Here is a 21,473-nt window from a genome sequence, read left to right as displayed (position 1 = left end):
AATACATGCATGCTATTCACTAGATTGCTTCAACTAGCACTACATTCATTGCCAAGTTCGATCCACCCACATTGTGCCTCCTATCTAGCCTACTCTATTCTGTGGAAATGCCAGGACAGCAAGTACAGTGAAATACAGAGAATGCAAACCCAACGTGTGTCCGGCTGGTCAGGCAGCACAGTGCTCCCCCTGCACGGAGTGAACACAGCTACTGTAATACTAGATATTTTAGAACACAGCTACTAGACTGCAATGTTTTCAAAGCCGTTACTCCAGCTTATTAATGAACTCATCCTTTCGTTGATCTGTTTTAAAAGGATACATTTAGAATCGATTGCATTGAGATTGTGGAAGAGGTCTTGAATTGCGATGCTTAGTTATGTCTGGCTCTTGTGTTGGAAGTGTAGGTGTTGCATTGGGAGAGCTGGTCTATATTATGGCAGAACGGTGTGGTGATAATTTGGGTACTTTTTTTTTTTTTTTTTTTTTTTTAAAGGGGGCATTCTGGGATTAGTGTGATTTGCATCTGAGCAGCTGCTCGTTCAACACCATCGCCTGTCAGTTACATTTCTGTTTGCCTCTCGTGTGAAACTGGAACTTGCGGCTTAAATGAGTTAGTGTCAATCCGGAACTGAAGCTGGAATTTCCCAGAGGTAAACAATATGTAGCTCTTAAAGGCTTTTAAAAGGGAAACTTCTTTGCAATCCCCCCTTCAAAACGCTTAACTTGCCTGGACTTGCCTTATTATTCTTATTCTAATTATCCCAATTTGTATGCATGTATGTATGCATGCATGTATGATCTCAAAATCTAAAAATCTCTTAAGTACAGTGTTTAAACATATATGGTCCAATATTTTACAATTTTTTTTCTAAAAAAGTAGTTTTACATTAAACTACAGCATACTATCTCACCAAAAGGGGAATGGTTCTATATAGGAATCAGAATATCCTATGACTGCAACCCTGAAACATCTGTCTCTAATTTTATTATATATATAAAATAAGAAGATCACTATAGGTATACTTCCTAACACACAGCAAGGCCATCTCTACATGAAGATGCTCTGTTGAATGTAACATGAGAGGGGCACTGATCGTGGTAAAGCCTGTTGTGTTGACGGCGGCCATTGCCGGTAACGGTATTTCTCTTCTTTAAATAAAGCACACCAATATATATATATATATATATATATATATATATATATATATATAATATATATATATATATATATAAAAGCAGCTTGTGAGGGATTTCCCTTTGAATTCGTTCAAAAGAAACGGCACATGCATTTTAAACAACAAGCGAGCGGTGGGTGCGTTGGGTAAAGCGGGCTGTGCTGTCAAAAAAGGAAGGGGTGTTCGGGGAACGGAATCCGACATTCTAGAACTGTTCTAGAAAAATGAATGATTCGAAACAAGATCTCGCATGCAAATCAAAACCAAACAAACAGGAAGGCTGTAAAATGTCTTAACTGAAAGAAACACTGGAATTTACCTTTAATTATTATGATTTTTATTTTACAAAGCATCACTTTCACCGCAAAAGACTAATTAATTTAAATAGTGCCCAAGCTATTAAAAATAGCAATACAGGAATAATTGATTATATGAGACAATATTTAAATAATATAGACTGAAACCCTCCTGCTCGAACCTGGAGACAACAGATAAGCTATACTGTGGAGGCGGTCTATTATTTCTCCTGCAAAAAAGGAAAAAGCCGGGTGCAACCAATTCATAAGGATCTGGGTGTTTGCTGTCGCCTTCATTTTAAAAGCCAATCGACTACAATGCCTGATCGCAGAATATTATACACAGCCTAGAATTAAAACAGAGCACGGGTTTGTTCTGAATGTATTTAATACATAAACCCTGACATTACCAGCGACCAATAACTGCAATCAGAGCTCATTACAGTCTACAGAGTTAGGCTGGTGTGGTTAGATCGTGCTGATAATTGATTGAACCATCTTGATACCAGTCTTAATGCAAACAGGCTATGTTAATCAAAACAGCCATTTCCTCAAACGACAGTTAAAATATACATTAAGCTGTTTTTTTTTTTCACAAGTATGTATTTTATTTTCTGATGTATATTGTAGCTTGATAATGCTTGTTATTGCATTTTTTTCTATGTAAAAACGGTTCCCTTACTCCTAAAGGTTTGTTACAAAATAATATTTAATACATTTTTTAAAAATGCACCCTTACCCAGGACAGTATTCTGAGAACGGTCTGAGGCTGTTTGATAAAGGCGACGGGGTCGAAGGCGCCCCCAGCTCTACCGGCTCCGAAAGACCCAACTCCTTCCATCTTTATTGTAGCTGCACCCAGCCTTGTTCTGCCAGTACGAGCTTCGGGCTCTGCTTTACTAGAGATAGTGAGCTGGATTCACATACACACCCACCCCCTGCCCTAAAGCGCGGCGCACAAACCTAACGAGGTGAGCGCGCAGGACAAGGGACCTTTAAACAGTGCGCGTTAACGCAGCAGCGGGGACGCGCTTAACAGCAGCTCTCCCAAGGAAACCAGCTTCAAAATACAAAATAAGATAAATGATTGTAAAGCGTTGTTTGGAATGTTTTCCAATCGCTTATTCATAATCATAGATTAAACCTACCCACACGGGAAGTGATCACCCGAATGCTTTTTTTGCAAGAGGACAGCCCATTGTTAGTCAACTTCTACCCGTCTGAAAATATACCACCTACCGCCGCCGCCGTGGCGCACGAAACGTGAACGCACCTGCAGACACATGCACACGCTTTATTTTCGCTGGATGTAATGGTTCTTGTCTTTGCGGTGGATTCTGGAGAACAGAAGATTCTTAACGAACCAACCAGTCAAATCAGAGCTTTTTTTTTTTTTTTTTTTTTTTCTCGCTCTCGCTTCCTCTCGATCTCCCTTCTTTTTAATCACTCGGTCATTCATTCATCCTTCCCCATGACACACACATTCACTTAATCACCTAATCAGTGAGACAGTTGATTGGACACTGGATATGGAGTGATTTCAGCTGTTGAATTGCAAGCTTGAATAAAAGCAATAAAGAAAATCACAGAAAAGAGAGCAGCGCCTTCCTGCAGTCGGCATGCTGGAGGCTGGACTAGGACAGCGTGCTGTGCCACGCTGTCTTTGGCGCTCACAGCCAGTGATTTCAAACCTGGCGAGATGGTATAACCAGACACACTCTGTCAGTGACAGGCCACCAACCGGGAGACCAGCAGTCACAACACCGGTCCAAGATGGGCAGATCATTCAGCAGCATCTTCATGATGTCAATTGTTAATCAGAACAATAAAAAGTCACTGCACCTGCTCTAAAACAAAGTTTGTCATTTTTCGATCACATGTAGTGAATTTTATCCAAATACAAGTTTCTTTTGATGCTCCTTTCCAATTTTTTACCAGCTCTCAGGTAGCCTTCTGATAGTACTGGCCAAGCCCGTATTAGCAATCTTTTTACCAGCTGCCTGGCATGAGCCAGCCATTCTGCTGGTAACCCAAACTACACAAGGTGGTAACAGTAAACCCACTGCGCCCTCTGCTGGTCATTATTATTTTAACTGCAGCCAAAAGCCAAAGCCAATTTGCTAAATTAGACCTTTTTAATTGTTTGAACAGTTGCAGTTCACGTTACTTATAAAATGTAACAGCTAACTTGAAATGTGCAACCGTAAAAGTAAAAAGGTCTAATTTAGCTAATTATCCGTTCAATTAAGGGTCTAGTTGAGTAATTGAGATCTCGGTTGGAATGAAAACCAGTAGCCACAGGGGGTACCCAGGACCGAGTTTGAGAAGCCCTGCTGTAAACAATGAGACTTTTCATTTACCTGGACCCTGATACTCAATCCTAATTTACCAAGAGAAACTCCACATGACTCGCTGCTAATGCCTGCTCTTCATCGCAATTGACATGTATCTTCATATGTAACCACTGCATGCATTACAGGTCCACATTGCACACCTTTGAACAGCGATGCACGCAGACAATAAACAGGAAACTTGTGTTTTCTTAAAATGTATAAAGCACATTACATCCATTAATAAAGTCATTACAACACACGTTTTATTTTGTTTTATTTTTTTAAATGGTCATATTTTACAACAAAATATGTGATCCAATTCAAAAGCTGACTGTTAGACTTGCCTCACGTTTCACAAGTGACAACAATTCCAGATATTACTATGAAAATAAATCACATCACAAAACTCCCGGAAAGTTGGATCAGACAAATACTGTCTAAGGCTTCTATTTCAAAAATTGCACACCTTTGTCATTTTAGTGTCTTAAATAAAGGTCTGTCAATTCCCTCCGTGTTAATCGCAAGACCCATCCTTCCAGCCGTCCCTCCATCGCTCATCCACCTTGGCACAATCGAACTCTGGTTTGCTGATGCGCACGTTGATATCATTGTGAAGATGGCACATCCACTGGGCGAAACTGTTTCGGCTGGTGGTATCTGGTTGATTTGATTTTAACCTGTAGGAAAGTCATTTTAAAAACTGTTATAAAAAATCTCAGAAACAAACGCATCTATGATTATGAATAAGCGATTGGAAAACATTCCAAGCAACGCTTTACAATCTTTTATCTTTCATCTGGAGTAGCACCAGCAATTTTGTCCCTAGGCTTGCATTTTACACATCAGTTTGGAACATGTGCTTTCTTCACAGGACAGTGCTATAGACATACTGACCTCGCTCGCAAGTCTTCAGCACACTCGTCGCAAGGAAAGAACTTTGAAAACAAGTTGACAAACTGCTTCATGTCCTGCTGCTGCGCGCCAGTGGGCGTGTCGGGGTAATACGCTGCCATCGTGTGCAGGAAAGACCAGGTGCTCCTGCCCAGCTCTTCCCGGTCTAACGGGCATTCCACGGGCCTCTCCTGCAGGGAGTGTAGTCAGCAGGTTCTGCAACAGGTCTTACACTACTAGACTATCTGATCGTGCATGGCTGATGGATTTACTACGGCGTATTCTTTTAAATTTGAAAAATTGAAGCACATATTTTTTTAAATAACTGTTTTATTTTACGGTACTTTACCCCTTATTTTTTCTGTCCAATCTGCAATTGCCAACACTTCCCGAACCTTGTGCATGCTAGCATGCAGCGATGGAAACAGGATCCCCACTGCACAGCAATTCGATCCATTCCTGGTTTTACTACGATTTTAATGACAGCCTGAGCAGTGTGGCTAATCAAACTCTAGTAAAACTTGGAACACTGTACTACAGCCTTGTTAGAATCTTAACATTTTCAAATTATACAGCAATACAATAATTGGTCATGTGTGTGGTGTCTGCAGAGTTCTGTTGTTCTCAGGAAGGTTGCATGACGAGGCTAAGTGAATATACGCACACTGTGGACTGCAAGCGAGTCAGGAACCCATCAGCCTGTGAGAGGTGTCTCTCCAGTTCAACGCTCGAACTGGGTTTGGAATACAGTATAGTGAACTGTTAATCTACACACAACACCCCCTTGTATTATATTTACTGCACACGCGGTAATTGACAGTGGTGGTAAATAATCTCAACTGAACAACACTACTACGCAACGTATAGCTGGCCGTGCGTGATGCGACTAGTTTTGCAATATACGCAACGTACCTGTGTGGATGACTGTTTCCTCTGCTGTTTGATCCAGGATTTGAAATCCATGCACGCCCGACACGGCTTCTTTTTCTGCTCGCCGGTTTTTTCAGCCTGTTTATCTGCCGGTTCCCGGGTAGCGGCGCCCGGGATCGCTAACGGGAAACCTGCAAAGGGCGATTCCGAAGCTACCGGGGAAGGATCTCTATCACCGGGCGCAGCCATCTTGAAAACAAGCCGCCAAGACTGAAGGGAAATATTGGAGGCGGTACACTTAAAATAAACCGTATTCTACAACATAGTGTCTTTGTACTAAGACTCCTATTGCACAGCACATTCACCCATTCCAGGTTTTACTACTAGCTTAATTATCCCCAATGCGTACAGATAACAAGCTCATGTGAGACCAGAGGAAAATAAGCATGGTGAGGCGAGGACCATTGGTCCATTGTATGTGGAAATCCCTGAAGAGTTAGGAGTGTTCTGCTAGCCATTCATTATCCAGACACCACCCTACAGGACTGCATTCATCCAAACCCTTTTGTTCCAGACTTCCAGTATTACATTTGCAAACACACAGCCTTTTAAAACAACATTACAAATTATTTATTTTTATGACTTAAAGAAGCAATTAAGTAAAAAAAGAGATGAGAGAAGTACATCAAGAGCACACTGCAACAAACAGATTCGTTTTACAAACCCTAGTATCTTTACAAATCAGTACACAGTATAATAATGTCGCTTGACAAATCACAGTGTAAACTAAAGGTGGTTTTGTGATGGACAATTGTAACCAAAGTATGGTCCAGGAGTTTCAAATGCACACAGGTTTAGGTGTTAATATGAGCCCTCGTGTCCCAATGCAGCAGCCAGCCTCCCTTCAGCCAGAGCATCCTCTGCACCCACAGTGAGCGCATTCGATGATCCTTCCCTGTAAAAGAACATACGTGGTTAGGATGTTCATACAGTCAGTCCTGTAGTAAGCATGCAGTATTTACACGCATCCAAACGTTAGCACACACACAGCTTTAAATATCTGTGTGAATGTTTTTAATCACTCTAGACATGTCATGCAAAGTGATGTTTGCTTTTGGAATTCCAATTTTCTACAATATGTTAAGTGAGATGTTTCCTGAAGCCCATCTCTCTGTGGTTTTCTGGGTGAATAATCTTACCGCTTCAAGCTTGCTCTTGGGGACTCTGCAAATGCAGTTGGTTCCAAAGTTGGTGTCTCTGGTCTGGATGCAGCGCAGGCAGCACAGGTTTTCATAGCCCTGCTTCTTCCACTTAGCAATCAGGTTCTTATCAGCATAGCCCTCTTTAATGCAGTACTCATAGAGCTCTAGAAACAAAAGGCAAAGGCCTTCATCAACTGTCCTCCAAGCAGAAAACCAGCAATGGCACCTGCTTCAATGTCAATTAACATGTTTTTACCAGCCCCCAAAAAATACCAGACTTACAGATGCAAATAAAAGGATTCACCTGCCTCAAATCCACTACAAACCAGCAACAGATCCTACACTTCTATCAATACCTACCTCAATGGGAAAATGGCCACTTTTTTTTAATTCATTCAAATATTTACGGTTGGTTTCACTTCTATTAGCACTAATAAGAACATAAGAACATAAGAAAGTTTACAAACGAGAGGAGGCCATTCGGCCCATCTTGCTCGTTTGGTTGTTAGTAGCTTATTGATCCCAAAATCTCATCAAGCAGCTTCTTGAAGGATCCCAGGGTGTCAGCTTCAACAACATTACTGGGGAGTTGATTCCAGACCCTCACAATTCTCTGTGGACTACAGAGCTGAACCTACATTAGACAGTCCAAGATCAGTGCTAATCTTGCTCTGTGAAATGCAGTTAATTTTAGATCACATACAAAGTAACTGGCTTTGTATTATTTATAATTATAGATAGGCGACGTTGTTCAGTTAGAGTCATTTGATGCAGGGTTTATTAACAGTACTGCATGAGGTCTCCTACCTCTGCTGATGGCCTTTCTCTTGTAGAAAAGATCAAAGATGTAGCGGCTCCGTTGATGGTGAAGTCGGAAAATGGGCCACAGCGACTCCACCTTCCTCTTCCCTTCGTGCGGGTCGGTTTCAGCTGGAACAAGAGCGCACAGCAGAATTATAAAACAGCTAATCGAAAACCTGAAAGCATCTGGAAATACATCGGGGTACCGATCACCTGTACCGTACACCGTCTAGTGATTTCTTATGTCACAAAATATGCCGTTTTCTGTACTCAAGGTCTTCCGCGCAAGGTGTGACACTCCATTCTTTCTACAGATCTGCGACGTCCAGTGACGGGAGTCTGACTCCTATTGCATAGCACTTTCACCCACTCCAGGCTTTACTACAAGCTTGATTAGCCCCAGTTTACGCGTAACAAGCTCAGGTCTGTCATTGTTAAATTCACAGTAAAAACGGGAACGGGAGAATCTTCCGCGCAATGGGAGGCTTATTTCCATCCCCTGGTCTGAATTTCTTAACCCTCTCCAGCCCCAGCGCTGTCGTGATTAGGGAGGCAATGGGAGACCGGATATGCGACGCTAGGTTTTTATTATTTTCATTTGTGTTGACGTGTCGATTAAAGAAACCGCTCGGTCAGTGGCAGCTCGGTGTATTATTAATCCAGCGACTAACCGGCGGTATAGTTTAGCCGTGTGGTGAAGCTGGGTTCCACTCAGCCGGGGCGTAATTAACACTTTAAACCCTCCTCACCTTCCCTCATTTTCTGGTCCAGCTCGTCCAGCGTGGGTTCAATCAGCTCCCACCCGTCCGGAGGAGGCTTTCGGCTCCTTTTTACTTTCGGCATTCTTGTTTCAAAGAAGAGAACCGACCCCCTCTTGTTTGTTTCTTCACTCGCACACACTCCTGTCCCTGGTTTAAAACGTCACTGGCGTGGGAGGTGCTTTCACGCCCCACTCTGTGGAAGATTGCGTCACTCACAAACATTAAACTTTTTGTCATTGAAGCCCGCTGCAAGATTTTGAAATGCCACATTTTTTGTTATTTTTTTTTCCATGTTAAAGGTATATGGACACCCACAAAGCGTTCAGTATGTTAACGTAACATTGTTTCACTCGACTTAAACGTGTTCATTCTATAGGGTGTACAATGTAGTTCAATCACAATGGGAACATTTTAGAACATATTCCGTATTTGCGTAATATACTTCCGTAATTTGAATAATATGCTAATATAATTCCGTAATAAACTCACAGCGACATGACCCTGAGTTTGCATTGTTTTGTTTTTAGATTTTATAACCAGAAAACAAAAACAAAAACAAAAAAAAAAACAAACGTGAACTGCAGTGTCGCCAACTTTATAAAAGCCGCCTTTTTCTTTAAGTTTATATCGTGTTACTTGATGATTGTGATTCGGGTAAAAGAGATGCTTTTAAATGCGTTTTTTTTAGCAGGATATGCAGTTATTTTGTAACTTTGTAGTTGGTCATCATGTGTGGCCTAATAATAATAATACAAATTATTATTATTATTATTATTATTATTATTATTTTATTATTATTATTATTATTATTAATTTAACTAGACCAGTGCTACCCACGTGGTCCTTTCAGCCTATTCCAATCAATGATTTTATTCCTAATTACCCAATCAAACACCATCAGATATAGTTCCAATTACACAATCAAGGGTTTAGATAGGGATCCTGGAGGGTCATTCCACTATAGGGTTAACAGGTACAATGAGATACTTTGGCATTAGCCAGACTCGCATGCAACCCTTCTCAGAATGAGAAATATAGTTTAGTTATAGTTAATTCAAAATATGAATTCACTTCACGATGAATGTGCTTGAACTAGGGGCAGAATTAAAATATTTCCGAATAGGGCACACCTGGCTGAGACAGTCCAGCTGCTTCCAGACCTCACCCATCACCTGCAAGCCCTCACCCCGCACCCTCGCTAAAATGGTGAGGTGGTCCTGGCACAACGTATCCTATAGCTGGGTGGAAATCTCTACGCATGTGATTGGCTGCCACCTTCGCAGACTTTGGTCGTCGAGATGTTGATTGGCTGCAAGAGGGGGAGACTCGCCGGCGTTTATAGGAGGTGAACCAAAAAAAAAAAAAAAAAAACAGCGCAAGCGAGTTTGTGCAAACTCGTGCAAGGCAGCAGATACTGCTTTCACAAGGAAGACGGTGAGGGATGTGCTTTTCTGTTTAATCTTAGTGAAAGTTTTTCGCTTTGTCCTTTAGGAGTGTTAGCATTGGAAGTTGCAATGGTAGTACAGTGGGTGCGGTGAAAGTGCTTTTTGCATTGCAACCTCATTCTAAAGTTTGTGCTGATTTAGTGTTATTGTATGGGAATTCGCTTTGGGCTGTTTATTTTGGTTATTGGTTTAAACAACCAAGGCTTTCACCGTTTCTTGCTACACGTTGTCAAACACGGTGCAAGTGATGCAGGCTTTAACCTTAAATCAGAACAAAAAAAAATCGGCATGTTTTACAGACTGGCGTAACTGTGCACTTATTTTAATGTTTGTATATTTATTATTATATCCGTTCTGTTTAAAAATACATTTTGTTAACTGGATGCACAACATGTCACGAGTTGCTTGATGACTGCACACTGTACTGGGGATCGACTTCCAAAGACTTCCAGTGTCCGGCTGAAATGGGCGCCGTGCACAGTTATTCACACACAGCTTTTTGGTTTTATTTTTAACGGTAGTGCAAGTAAACAAACTTTTGGCTGCTTATATACTCTTATACGAAAGTTGTTTCCGTAAGTGCGGCCTCTTTAATACCAGTACTAGAAAATAAACTGGTTTTGCTTCCAGAAGCTATAGTCCATATTTTGTGTTTATACCTCATGTAATTATTTTAACTCCCTTAAATGTTTCTTCACTTTTAAGGGTGTTGCAGAAAAGCACAGAACATGGTCAAAATGAACCCAAGGTTCAGGGACAATTGCATAAGGGGAACTCATGACTGTGATAGCCAAAGCCATGAGTTAAGACAATGATTAATTCCTACAATGTGATAAATCATCCTCTCTTTCTCCTCCCTGCTCCGTATCTGGCCTTGTGAATTGCATTCCTTTTTCAGAGCTGAACCACAGTCCGTCATGGCTCACACAGCACTCATAAACGAACAGCAGAGAAGCAAAGACTCCTGGCAGTCTCACAACAACATGGTGCTGGAACCGCTCAGCAGCAATGACACGCAGGTGAGGGCACAAGTGTGTGTGTTCACTCCTTTTATTATAAAAGGTTTTAAAGCTGTGAAATGTGGACATGAAGCCTTTGCACGGTCACCGTGTCGGCAGGTACAGGTCAATGATTTTAGAATTCCCTGTGTGAGGAGACAAGCTGTTCACACAGACCTGGCAACATTCCTATGAATGGCCATTCCAAGCTTGATCAGCAGAAGCTGACAAGTGAAGTTGAGTTTGTGGATGAGCTGCAGAGGCTCCTTCGCTTGTACTGATGACGGATGCTCCTCTTGCGTTATGTATGTTAGCACGCCTTTTTGTTTTCTTTTTAGGTTTACGAAATCATCAAGAAGGAGAAAAGACGGCAGACGTACGGTTTGGAGCTCATTGCCTCCGAGAACTTCGCCAGCCGAGCGGTCCTGGAAGCCCTGGGTTCCTGCATGAATAATAAGTACTCGGAGGGGTACCCCGGGCAAAGGTGAGTGATCCTGTGCATGGGCCCAGGAGCCCACAGCACTATGGGCAAATCACGTTCAACAGAGGAGCCCCAGACTTGCAAAACGAAATGGTTTAGAAGGCTGGAGTGTAAAAAAAAAAAAAAAAAAAAAAAAAAAAAAAAAAAAAAAAAAAAAAACTTGAACCAATAAGACAGTCAGCTTGATACGTTTGTGGCTGTTTTGCTGAATTCTCAGGTATTATGGTGGCACTGAGTTTGTGGACGAACTGGAGAGGTTGTGTCAGAAGAGAGCGTTGGAAGCGTACGGCCTGGACCCAGAGAAGTGGGGATGTAATGTCCAGCCTTACTCTGGTAAAGTATGCCGACTGATAACACGACTCTCGCCTGATGCCTGTCTGTAAGGAAGAGACCAGTGCTGTGGGAGCTGCATCAAGCCATGCAAAGGCAGTGAAGCACAGGAATTCCTTCGCTTGTACGAAGTGGCAGCTCCTGTTTTCTCAGGTCAAGTCTTTTTTCTATAGCCTGCATTAGAGTAGTGAATTCAGGGAAAGAAGCTTCTGATCGAAGCTAATGGCGCACTGCCTTGAATTTGTTGAGACCTTGCAAAGAGGTACTCTGTGAATGATGTGTCTCTTTCAAATAAGAACGTGGAAGCCGAGTAACCTTTGACTTGTGTCTGTGCAGGATCTCCCGCTAACTTTGCCGTGTACACGGCTCTAGTGGAGCCGCATGGGAGGATCATGGGACTGGATCTCCCGGACGGGGGTCACCTGACGCACGGCTTCATGACCGACAAAAAGAAGATCTCCGCCACGTCCATTTTCTTTGAGTCTATGCCGTACAAGGTAACCATCCTGTTGGTGCTGGGAAACTGAGTTACTGTAATATTTCACAATCCTAACATCTGTGCTGATCTTTATAAAGAGTAAACGGCTCCTATGCTTTCTGAACATGCCCTCTGTTCAGGGTCACCATGAGGCAATGTGATACATGTGTTAGCATGAGGTTAGTTTGATTATTCTGAACTTTGTGTTTGTTTTGGCGCTAGGTAAACCCCGACACTGGTTACATAGACTATGACCGACTGGAAGAGAATGCCAGACTCTTCCATCCTAAACTAATAATTGCAGGTGCGTAGTATTAATCTATATCTACTCGAGTAAGGAGACCTTTTGTCTAATTGTTCATGATACGTATTTAGAAATACAAGTATACAGTTTGTTTAAAAAATGATTCAAACAAACTGTTTTGAAGTAGCATGGGTTGACTTGTAGTCCTTTAGACTGCTAACCGGACAAACCTAACGTAAAAAACCAGCAGTGCTCTCACAACAGTGGAGAAAATTAGTGTGTGTTCCCTCAGCAGCAGAATGGAGATCATTTTGTAATCGCCCTGTGTACGGGATCAGTGTAAAGGTTGAAGAGTGGGGAGGGGGTGATGTTATGGGCATGCCAGCTTTTAAGAACGGGCTGTCCTGACAGATTTGTTTGCTACTTGCCTGTAAAGTTACAATAATCAAAATCTTTGCAAAGTTTTGGTACAGTGTTTATTCACATTTTGTGCCCATACTTTTATGAAATGCAAAGTAGCAAAGCAATTGTAGCAGTTTTTAAAGCTAGTGAGAAAGCCTTCTAACCACAGGGTGCATGGCGCTGGTTGTGTGAGCTCAGTCATTGTTCTCTTGTTTTGCCGGAAGGTGTCAGCTGCTATTCACGCCACCTGGACTACGCCCGGATGAGGAAGATTGCTGATGAGAATGGCGCCTACCTAATGGCAGACATGGCTCACATTAGCGGACTGGTGGCGGCCAGGGTCATCCCTGCCCCGTTTGACTACTGCGACGTCGTCTCGACCACCACTCACAAAACTCTGAGAGGCTGCCGGGCTGGCATGATCTTCTACAGGAAAGGTTGTCTGCTTGTTATTTGAAATCCCCTTCTCTTTACTGTGTGTCTGAGCTCTCAGTGCAGTGATGGGTTGAACAAGGTGGCTGGCTGTGTACTTCGCATAGGCGTGGGCAAACGAGACAAGCGAGACCAGCCCCAGCCCTATGGGATTAAACCTGTTTTTTGTACCCAGAGTTGGGTTGGGGGTGTGTGCTCACATAACAAGGTGTTGGGTTACCAGAGTTGCTGATGTTTGAGGGGACATATACAGTCCGAGCAGGAAATAAAAAAAGCCTTTAGCCTCACAATCCTGTAGTATCGCAAAAATTGTGGAGCTTTTATTGTCTTGCAACAGCTACCTTGACAATCTGTTAATGTAAAAGTAAAAACCCTCTCACGACGAATCATGTTAAATTATTTTATTTTAGCTGAATGTTTTAAAGAGGGATTCAAGCACAGACCTGCTGTGGCCAGCTGCATGAAATACCAGGAATTAAGTTCAGTGTAATTTTCCCTTACATAGGGTTAATTTTAAACATTTTATGTTACTTTCTGCAATACCCTTAAACTCTATAAACACTTAAGGGGGAAACTAAGAAGAAATCTAACTTGGTGTTAATTGCTAACAGGCCAAGCCAGCCCTTAACAACATTTGTTACATCTTACAGGAGTTCGCAGTGCAGACCCGAAGACTGGCAAAGAGACTTCTTACAATCTAGAAGGACCTATCAACCAGGCCGTATTCCCAGGACTGCAGGGAGGACCACACAACCACGCCATTGCAGGTGTGAGGCAGTGTCCCTGTCCCATCCCGACACTAATCTCGACTCCCCCTGGAAAAATAAATAATGTAGTATTGTTTTTTAAAGGTTGATCCTATAAATAGGCAGCTTGGCTCTCTAGGCATTGGTGCATGCTTCTCATTTAAAAAAAAAAAAAAAAAAAAAAAAAGCAAGCAAGCTTAACATTGCCTATGTATTCATTTCGTGATTTGTAGGTGTTGCTGTAGCTCTGAAACAGGCAATGACCCCTGAATTCAAAGCCTATCAGGTACAAGTGCTGGCGAACTGCAAAGCTATGGCTGATGCATTGATAGACCTGGGCTACAAAGTTGTCACTGGTAAGTACTGAACAGCGTAATCTCAGTTTAACGATACAAGCAGTGCAGAACGGTGTAGGTGTATACCAGTGTGTGTGCGTCTCCAGGATCGATTAATTTTATTATTTGATCAGGTGGCTCCGATAACCATCTGATCCTGGTTGACCTGCGGCCCAGAGGCACGGACGGGGGCAGGGCAGAGAAGGTTCTGGAAGCCTGTTCGATCGCCTGCAATAAGAATACCTGTCCAGGTAAGTGCCTCCACACCCCACGTCCTCCATTCGGATGTATTGCTCATTGTGGATTTGCAGTCTGGTCTAGAAATTTACCTGCCTTTTTTTTCTGTTTAATGCAGGTGTTTTGTTTTACCTTTTTTTCCAGGTGATAAAAGTGCCTTGCGGCCCAGTGGGTTAAGACTGGGAACTCCAGCTCTCACCTCCCGAGGACTGGTGGAAGATGATTTCAGAACAGTAGTGAAGTTTATTCACAAAGGTACTGCATAGCCAATAATGCAATCGGCAGAATAGCAATCGAGTGTTTGAGGTGGTCTTTTTATTTGTGTGTAAATCCATACAGTTGTAATTTACTTGAGATTAGACTATTTAACTTTGCTCGAAGGCCACTAGCCTTTCCAATTAAGCTTGAGTTGAAAGCAAGCTTCTAATCTGAACCCGTCTGCTGGCAGGTGTCGAGCTGACCCTTGAGATTCAGAAGGATATGAACCCGAAAGCCACCCTGAAGGAGTTCAGGGAGAAGCTGGCTAATGATGAGAAATACCAAATGAAAGTGAAGCAGCTCCGGGAGGAGGTGGAAACCTTCGCTGGGCAGTTCCCAATGCCTGGACTGCCTGATCTTTAAACTGGGGCAGATGGGTCTGACTTCATGTGGGATTTGCTTTGCTAGTATTTCAGCTTATTAATGATAAGTTACTGTTCTGTTCATTCATACTGTCTGTATTATTTCATTTTTTTTTCTTGGATGGCTATCTCTTAACTATCCAGATTGCAGTGCCTTAAGATGTAAGTTTGAACATGAAAAAACATTTTTGTATTTTCATACCTGTCTTTGATTCCAGTAAAGAAACATTGAATATTAGTGACAGTCAGAGTTATTTTTGCCACTGAGAGGTGCACCTGTGACTGTGTGGGGGTGGAGGAATGGTTGCGAGCCACTGCAGAAATTCTCTGATATAAAGGGAAAAAAAAAGAATTTGAGCTTTGTTCATATTCTGAAACCTGAGTCTAACAGTATATTCTTAATTCACTGGTTTAATGTTCCATCTATGCCATTAAGACAATTAGTAATGTTATACATGCATGTTTCGGGTGAGTAGCTAAGCTGCGGTGTTCTGGGCTGTGATGTGCATAAACTTAGATCAGCTGACAAGTGTTAGTTTCCCTTCTTGTGCAATAAAACACCCCACTATAAACCTCTTCTCACTGTTAAGAGTGCATACCACCAGGGCCATTCAAGCGTCTCTTCTGTTGCAGCAGGTCTTTATTGAAACGTTCTACCAAAGTGGTAGGTGGGGTCTATTGCAACGCTACAGGCTTGCAAGCACTTGGTGATCAGGGACTTCAAATAAATAAAACATGATTCAGAAATTGTTTACTGAACCTCTCAGATGCCTACTGTGGAAAGCAACAAAGTGCTAAGAAAGGCTGAAGAAATAAGGCTTTGAAGTGCATGCAAATTATTAAAAAAAAAAAAAAAAGATTTGTGTGAGACAAAAAAAAATGCAAAGACAGTTGTATAACTATATATTATACATGTGTTGTCATGCATTTTGGTGCATACGTTTGTCTCAGGGGGGAGTATTGGTTTGCACGTTTTGCATGCATCTGTACAGACAGCTTCCGCACAGTAAACTCGTGTGGTAATACTCTCATTAGGCTAAAACGGTATTAAGCACGCTGTTATCAAGTGTAACAGGTGGACAGACGTTTTCTGAATCCTGCATTGGAGATAATCAACATTACAAGGCAAAGTTCATAGCTATTGTTTTATGCGATACAGTATATGTATTGCTGCAGCTAGTTCATTTTCATTGCAACTAGAGTTGTATAAAGAAAACGTACTGTTAACAAAATATTCACATCAGGTCCTGGGGCCACAAATGTGATGATTTCAATCCATACCAAATAAACACAGACTAATTGTGATTTTACATGGAAATTGTTTTAAAAGGCTTTTTCACTGTGTAAAATTTCCCTTCCTCATGACGTTCTACACAGACCAACAACCTGCTGGACTGTTTATAGCAACAGTAACTAAGGCGTAGTTGAGCGTAGGGTCCTGGCAGCCTCGTTACAAAAACACATTCCAATGTTAAATATATAGTTTATAGTTACAGAATACATACACAGTATCGTTAGAAATACTGTTCGGATGGGGGTTTTTTTTGACATTTTCTAAAAGCTGAACTTAGTTTAACTATCGCTGTTGTTCAGTTTGAACAGGCAGCGTTTATGACCTGAGTTGTTCTGCCTTCATAAATCGAGGCGGGACTTTGCAAACAGAAGACGAGCCGGCGCAAGATTATTTAGACGGTTTTCAGTGTAAGAAATCTTTCCTGTTAATGTTTTAAAAAAAAAAAACTATATTATTACACAATGCTGTCACCAGAGAGGTAAGTGACGCTAACTTAATTCACTTTATAAAATGTGTTGCGTTTAGCTAGTTTTGCAAGACCGGAAACGCTGATCTTCGTTCAGTCATTTCAATGCAATGTATTATTTTTCAGTAGCATTCTTTCAAAAGTAAACGTTATGAGAAATGCTTAAGACGGAATTAGTACAGAGGTGGTGCGTGTGCGTGTTGCTCCGTACCCTTGACTGGAGCCGCTCTGTTCGCTGTTGCAGGTCGCTGTGCATGCTGAACCGTGCAATCGAGTGGTGTACGAGGGAAGAGCGGGGGATACAGGAGAGCATTGATCACTGCAGGCAGCTGCTCCAGCCGAGGTGAGCACAACCATGCAATTATTATTACCCCAGCATTGTCATTATTATATTAGGGGACACGAGGGACGTTTTCCGCTAGGGTTTCATTACAAAGCCTGTGGCGGCGGTGGAGGAGAGAGTTTATTTTTCTGTGTGTTGAGGCGTGTGCTTGTGATCCCCTCAACTCTCTCTAGTATGATTACACGACGGCTCTAAATTAGAGAATTTGTGTTTTTATTTCGTCTGGTTTTCCTCTTAGGAGAAAGGAGACACAGGAAATCTCTAAGGAAGATTCAAAACCCGTCGCCAAAGAAGGTATGCACTTTAGTAGTTTTTGTTTTTTAAAAGTTTTTTTTTATTATTATTATTTTATTTTTGTTTTATTGATGGAAAGAGAGACAACAAAGTAGTGCTGTTTTCAGGAGGAAAATAAAAACGAGCAAGGATCAGTAACCAGTTACAAGGTCAAGCATTAACACACAAGCCCATTCAAGTGTGTTTTTGATTCCACTTTGTTCAGCTGGCCTAAATGTTTCTCACATGCAGTTGTGGACATACATGAATGTCTATCTTATATATGTGTGTGTGTGTGTGTGGAGTACACAAATTTACAACTGCAGTATATGAAAGAAAAACAAAAACAAACCTAGACCAAGTAAACAGGTGGGTGTTTTGCCGTCCTAATGAACAGCACTGCATGTCCCCTGTCCTAGAGCCTGGCCCCCTCCCGGAGGAGAGGCAGGAGGTGGAGTTACTGGAGCGCGTCCTGGAAAAAGCCCTGCGGATCCGGAGCACAGCCCTCATTGAGGACCCTGCGGTGCTCGGGAAGGGGAGCCACGAGAAGGATTGGGGTGCGACTGACTGCACCAGCTACCGTGACACCCAGCGAGCCACGAAGACAAAGATCTGCAGCGGGGTGCCACAGGAGAGCAGGAAAACAGCAGCCACTAAAGCAGGGCCACAGCGGCTCTTGGGGACGGAGACTAAAGGGGCCAAGCATCCCGCCACTCGGTCTGCCAGAACGCAGCAGGAGGCGGGGGAAAGCTCTCTGAAAGGGGCGCCCGTGTCCCGCAAGGTCAAGCAGCCCTCTGCGGCAAGCGGCAAGAGACAGCAGTACGGACCCAGCTCTGCACCAGTCTCGTCTTTCCAGCAGGAGTCTGTCAGGAATCGGGAGCGTTCGGAGGAGAAGCGGGACGCTGCGTCCGGTGGGGAGGAGAGGAGAGCATTCTCACTCAGAGAGGATGGGTAAAAAATACCAAGCTGCATCAAATCTGGGATTAGTTAGTCAGTGTCGAATGCAAAGTACTGTTTTTTTTATTTTTAAATAACATTATAAAGTGTTATTTCTCTCTGTCTCTGTAGAAACACTTTACAGCTTCCCCTGGGCTGGAGAAAGCAGTGCCTGAAACACTCTAGGTAAGAAGTTGGAGATCTAGACGTGGTGTGCTTGATCCCAGGGAACGTTCTGATGTAATGGTATATAAACCCTGTTTTGTGTTTCAGGCTGTGGGACAAGGTCTCTCTTTCCCAAACCAACCCCGGAGTGGAGAGAACGCGTTTTATTGAGAGACTCCAGAGCAGTGTATCCTTAGCAGTAACTCTGCACCAGAGCACAGTAAAATTTGAAATGTAATTTCTCTGGCATACACTTGAAGATCCCTGAAATACTCGAAACAAATGTGATATTGCAGCCAGCAATGTAATGTCTAGGCTTTTCTGGCCAGAAAGTTATTGCAGTTGTTTCAGTATGATGGGGCCATGGGTTATGACTCTGAAAACAATTGCTGATGTCGTCCGTCTTTCCTTCGACAGTGTGCTCCACAATAGTGAACTCCTTAGGTTGAAATGTTTTTTTATCCTTCACGTGCTGCTGTCAGTTTCACTCTGAGCTCCCAGCTTGCAGTCCTGCAGATGTCGGTGATGAGATTCTAAAGCTCCAGGGGTCGTGCTCTGCTCTCAGGCGTGGCTTTGTGAATGAGCAGCAAGCGCAACGCACAGGCAAGTGTAGTACCAAGACAAAGGGCAGAGAGAGGCAGGCTGGGGCTGGGAACAGGGAGGGCTGCCTCGTGGTTAAAGCAGAGAGACTGGACTGAGGGCTCGAACAGGGGAAATGGGAGGCTATGTGTCCAAGGGGTTAGAGCTGAAGAACTCAAACTGTGACATTCACTTGTAATATGACTCTGGGCTAGCCTGTGGCTGTACCTCAGTGTATATGTCTCTTTATTTTTATTTTACAGTTGAAGTCGGAATACCCAGGTAATGATGGTGTTGTATTTAAAATACTAATGTGCTTTTGATAGGGTAGTGTACAAATGGTGTATAACCCAAGGCTCCTTACTCGGGCATGTTGGGTACATGTTATACAGAGGCTGTGCGCTGTATTCCTAAAATGAAGAACATGAAAACCGCTTGAATTTTGCCTTGCCTGATGTGCTGACTGTTTTTGTTGTAGCTTCTGCGAGCTGGGAAAGGGATTATGAGAGTATGCTGACAATAGAGGCCTTGCAAGAGACCGTATCAAAACTGCTTTACCAGACCAAAGAGTTAAAGGAAGGTAAGTGCACGGTCTAATTCATAATGCATACGCTGCAAGAGCTGCATCACAGACAAAGAAGAACCAATTGAACCTTCTGTCTTCTATGGGTCAATTGAGACACACAAGACTCTCTGTTTTTTGTTTTTTAAACATTTTAAATTCTTTAATTTTACGTAGCGGTGGAGGCATGGGAGGACGTGTTTCCGGGCGGTTGCTGTTCGCCGGGGACGGGAAGCCTCAGGGGAAAGACAATAAGTGATACTCCAGTCCTGCGTTACTCTGGTGTACAGGAACTGAAAGAGCTGGAGATGCTGAAACACAGCGTGAACGTCCTGCAGCAGCAGATCGAGATTCACAAGGTAACCCGGCCTTGTCGTTACTCAGTAATTATGAGAGACCTGATTAGTCTTTTCAGCTTCATTCCGATGCTCCTAAAAGGTACCAGATCTGTTTGTCCACAGAGTATGGATACCACAAGCAATGGCTGTATAATAACAGAATGAAGTCTTCCATACTGTGGAGTCTGTCGACTGGCCCTGGATCTCTGGCTCTTTTGTGTATTCATTTTAATATTGTGTTTGTTGCTCCTGCCCACTGCAGGTGATGTCTGAGGAGCTGACCCCCTGGTTTCCCCCCATGTTGTCCTCGGGACGTCCCGACCCGGCTCTGACACGCGGGCTGTACTCTCTGCTGGGTGAGGGCGGGCAGCAGTTCCCTGCCTTGGTTCTAGACAATGTGCCTGACTAGAAAAAAAAAAAAAAAAACAACACTGTTGCCTTGCTTAGCGTGCAGCACATCCAGCGAGACAGAACTGGAATCGGGGCACTGCTCTGCATTAAACCCTAAAAACATCCCTCCAATAATTATTTAATATTATAAAATATTTATTTAAAAATAACATTTGTAGTTTTTTTTTTTTTTCTTATAAGTTCCGGCTCTGATGCAACAGGCTGTGCTCCAATGAATACCAGTGACCTGTGCCTTTCCAAACTGTACGTTAACATATTCTGTTGAATTTTAGTTGAAAAGTTCATTGCCTGCCACTGCAGTACAATTTGAATGTTGAGTTTTATCTGCAGAGGGCGCTCAAACCCCACTAAATAACCTGAAGAGCTACCTCAGCTCATGCACTGTATTCACAGTTGCTTGACTGTCACAAGGGAGGAGACCTGAACCTACTATTGCATTATGTGTAGCTCCTAGGCGGTGTGGGTGCTTTGGGTCGGTTCAGTGTGGTGTAGTGGTCAGATTGATCACTGTGAACTGCACTCTACAGGGACAGACCTGTGTCTGCTCTCTGCAGTAGAGAGAGTGGCTCTAAGTAATACCCTGTCTGGTAAAGCCTCCTGCAAGGATTAAAACCCATCATTCTTGAGCCATTTTCAGTGTGAATAAATGAGCAATTTCTAAAAGGGCAACAAGATCAATGAGTAGCGGAGCACCATCAGAAAGCGCTTTAAAAGATATGAGACTAGGGTGTGTGAACCATGCATCATCTTGCAGAGTCACTTACAACGTCTCACCCAAAAGACGGAGCACAGAGTTAACTGACTTGCTCAGGGTCGCACAATGAGTCAGTGGCTGAGCTGGGAATCAGGGACCAACTTGTTACAAGCCTGTTTCATTAACTGCTGAACCACACAGCCTCCTGTAAGACAGAAAGGAGCTACATTATTCTAACAATAAACATTAGGAAGCACACTGCTGTTAAAGACAGGGCCCCTAAAATCAGGTCTAAACACTCATGTTTCTGAATCATGAACTTGCCGACCAGC

General features: G+C 42.8%; 4 protein-coding genes across 5 annotated transcripts; 2 read left to right on the top strand and 2 right to left on the bottom strand.

The window, feature by feature from the left end:
- Positions 1–4,070: 4,070 nt before the first annotated feature.
- On the bottom strand, positions 4,071–5,966 carry LOC121300898 (FAD-linked sulfhydryl oxidase ALR-like). The gene is made up of 3 exons (XM_041229867.1): positions 5,611–5,966; positions 4,702–4,889; positions 4,071–4,484 (listed from the first exon to the last, which is right to left on the bottom strand). Exons 1-3 carry the CDS (start codon positions 5,815–5,817, stop codon positions 4,322–4,324), a joined length of 558 nt encoding a protein of 185 aa, XP_041085801.1. The 5' UTR covers positions 5,818–5,966; the 3' UTR covers positions 4,071–4,321.
- Positions 5,967–6,174: 208 nt separating this feature from the next.
- Positions 6,175–8,494, bottom strand: LOC121300899 (protein BUD31 homolog). Its single transcript, XM_041229868.1, has 4 exons — positions 8,321–8,494; positions 7,578–7,700; positions 6,768–6,934; positions 6,175–6,523 (listed from the first exon to the last, which is right to left on the bottom strand). Exons 1-4 carry the CDS (start codon positions 8,412–8,414, stop codon positions 6,473–6,475), a joined length of 435 nt encoding a protein of 144 aa, XP_041085802.1. The 5' UTR covers positions 8,415–8,494; the 3' UTR covers positions 6,175–6,472.
- A 1,164-nt stretch (positions 8,495–9,658) lies between these two features.
- On the top strand, positions 9,659–15,318 carry shmt1 (serine hydroxymethyltransferase 1 (soluble)). Its single transcript, XM_041229866.1, has 12 exons — positions 9,659–9,766; positions 10,676–10,796; positions 11,114–11,259; positions 11,474–11,589; positions 11,923–12,083; positions 12,287–12,368; positions 12,935–13,147; positions 13,793–13,909; positions 14,122–14,244; positions 14,358–14,474; positions 14,605–14,715; positions 14,909–15,318. Exons 2-12 carry the CDS (start codon positions 10,695–10,697, stop codon positions 15,079–15,081), a joined length of 1,461 nt encoding a protein of 486 aa, XP_041085800.1. The 5' UTR covers positions 9,659–9,766; positions 10,676–10,694; the 3' UTR covers positions 15,082–15,318.
- Positions 15,319–16,495: 1,177 nt separating this feature from the next.
- Positions 16,496–21,231, top strand: LOC121300665 (tubulin epsilon and delta complex protein 2-like). 2 transcript variants are annotated; one of them, XM_041229323.1, is made up of 10 exons: positions 16,496–16,781; positions 17,085–17,183; positions 17,422–17,477; positions 17,876–18,407; positions 18,525–18,578; positions 18,666–18,744; positions 19,040–19,160; positions 19,615–19,716; positions 19,876–20,057; positions 20,299–21,231. In XM_041229323.1, the coding sequence occupies exons 2-10, from the start codon at positions 17,095–17,097 to the stop codon at positions 20,443–20,445; spliced, it is 1,362 nt and encodes a 453-aa protein (XP_041085257.1). In that variant the 5' UTR covers positions 16,496–16,781; positions 17,085–17,094; the 3' UTR covers positions 20,446–21,231. The 2 variants fall into 2 exon arrangements, with proteins under 2 accessions (XP_041085257.1, XP_041085256.1); XM_041229322.1 differs by having other exon boundaries at positions 16,496–16,852.
- Positions 21,232–21,473: the final 242 nt, after the last annotated feature.

This window comes from Polyodon spathula, chromosome 26 (genome assembly GCF_017654505.1).
Source record: "Polyodon spathula isolate WHYD16114869_AA chromosome 26, ASM1765450v1, whole genome shotgun sequence".
NCBI classification, from domain to species: Eukaryota; Metazoa; Chordata; class Actinopteri; order Acipenseriformes; family Polyodontidae; genus Polyodon; species Polyodon spathula.
Note: the sequence above shows the minus strand (reverse complement) of the source record. Positions and strands in the feature narration are given on the sequence as shown.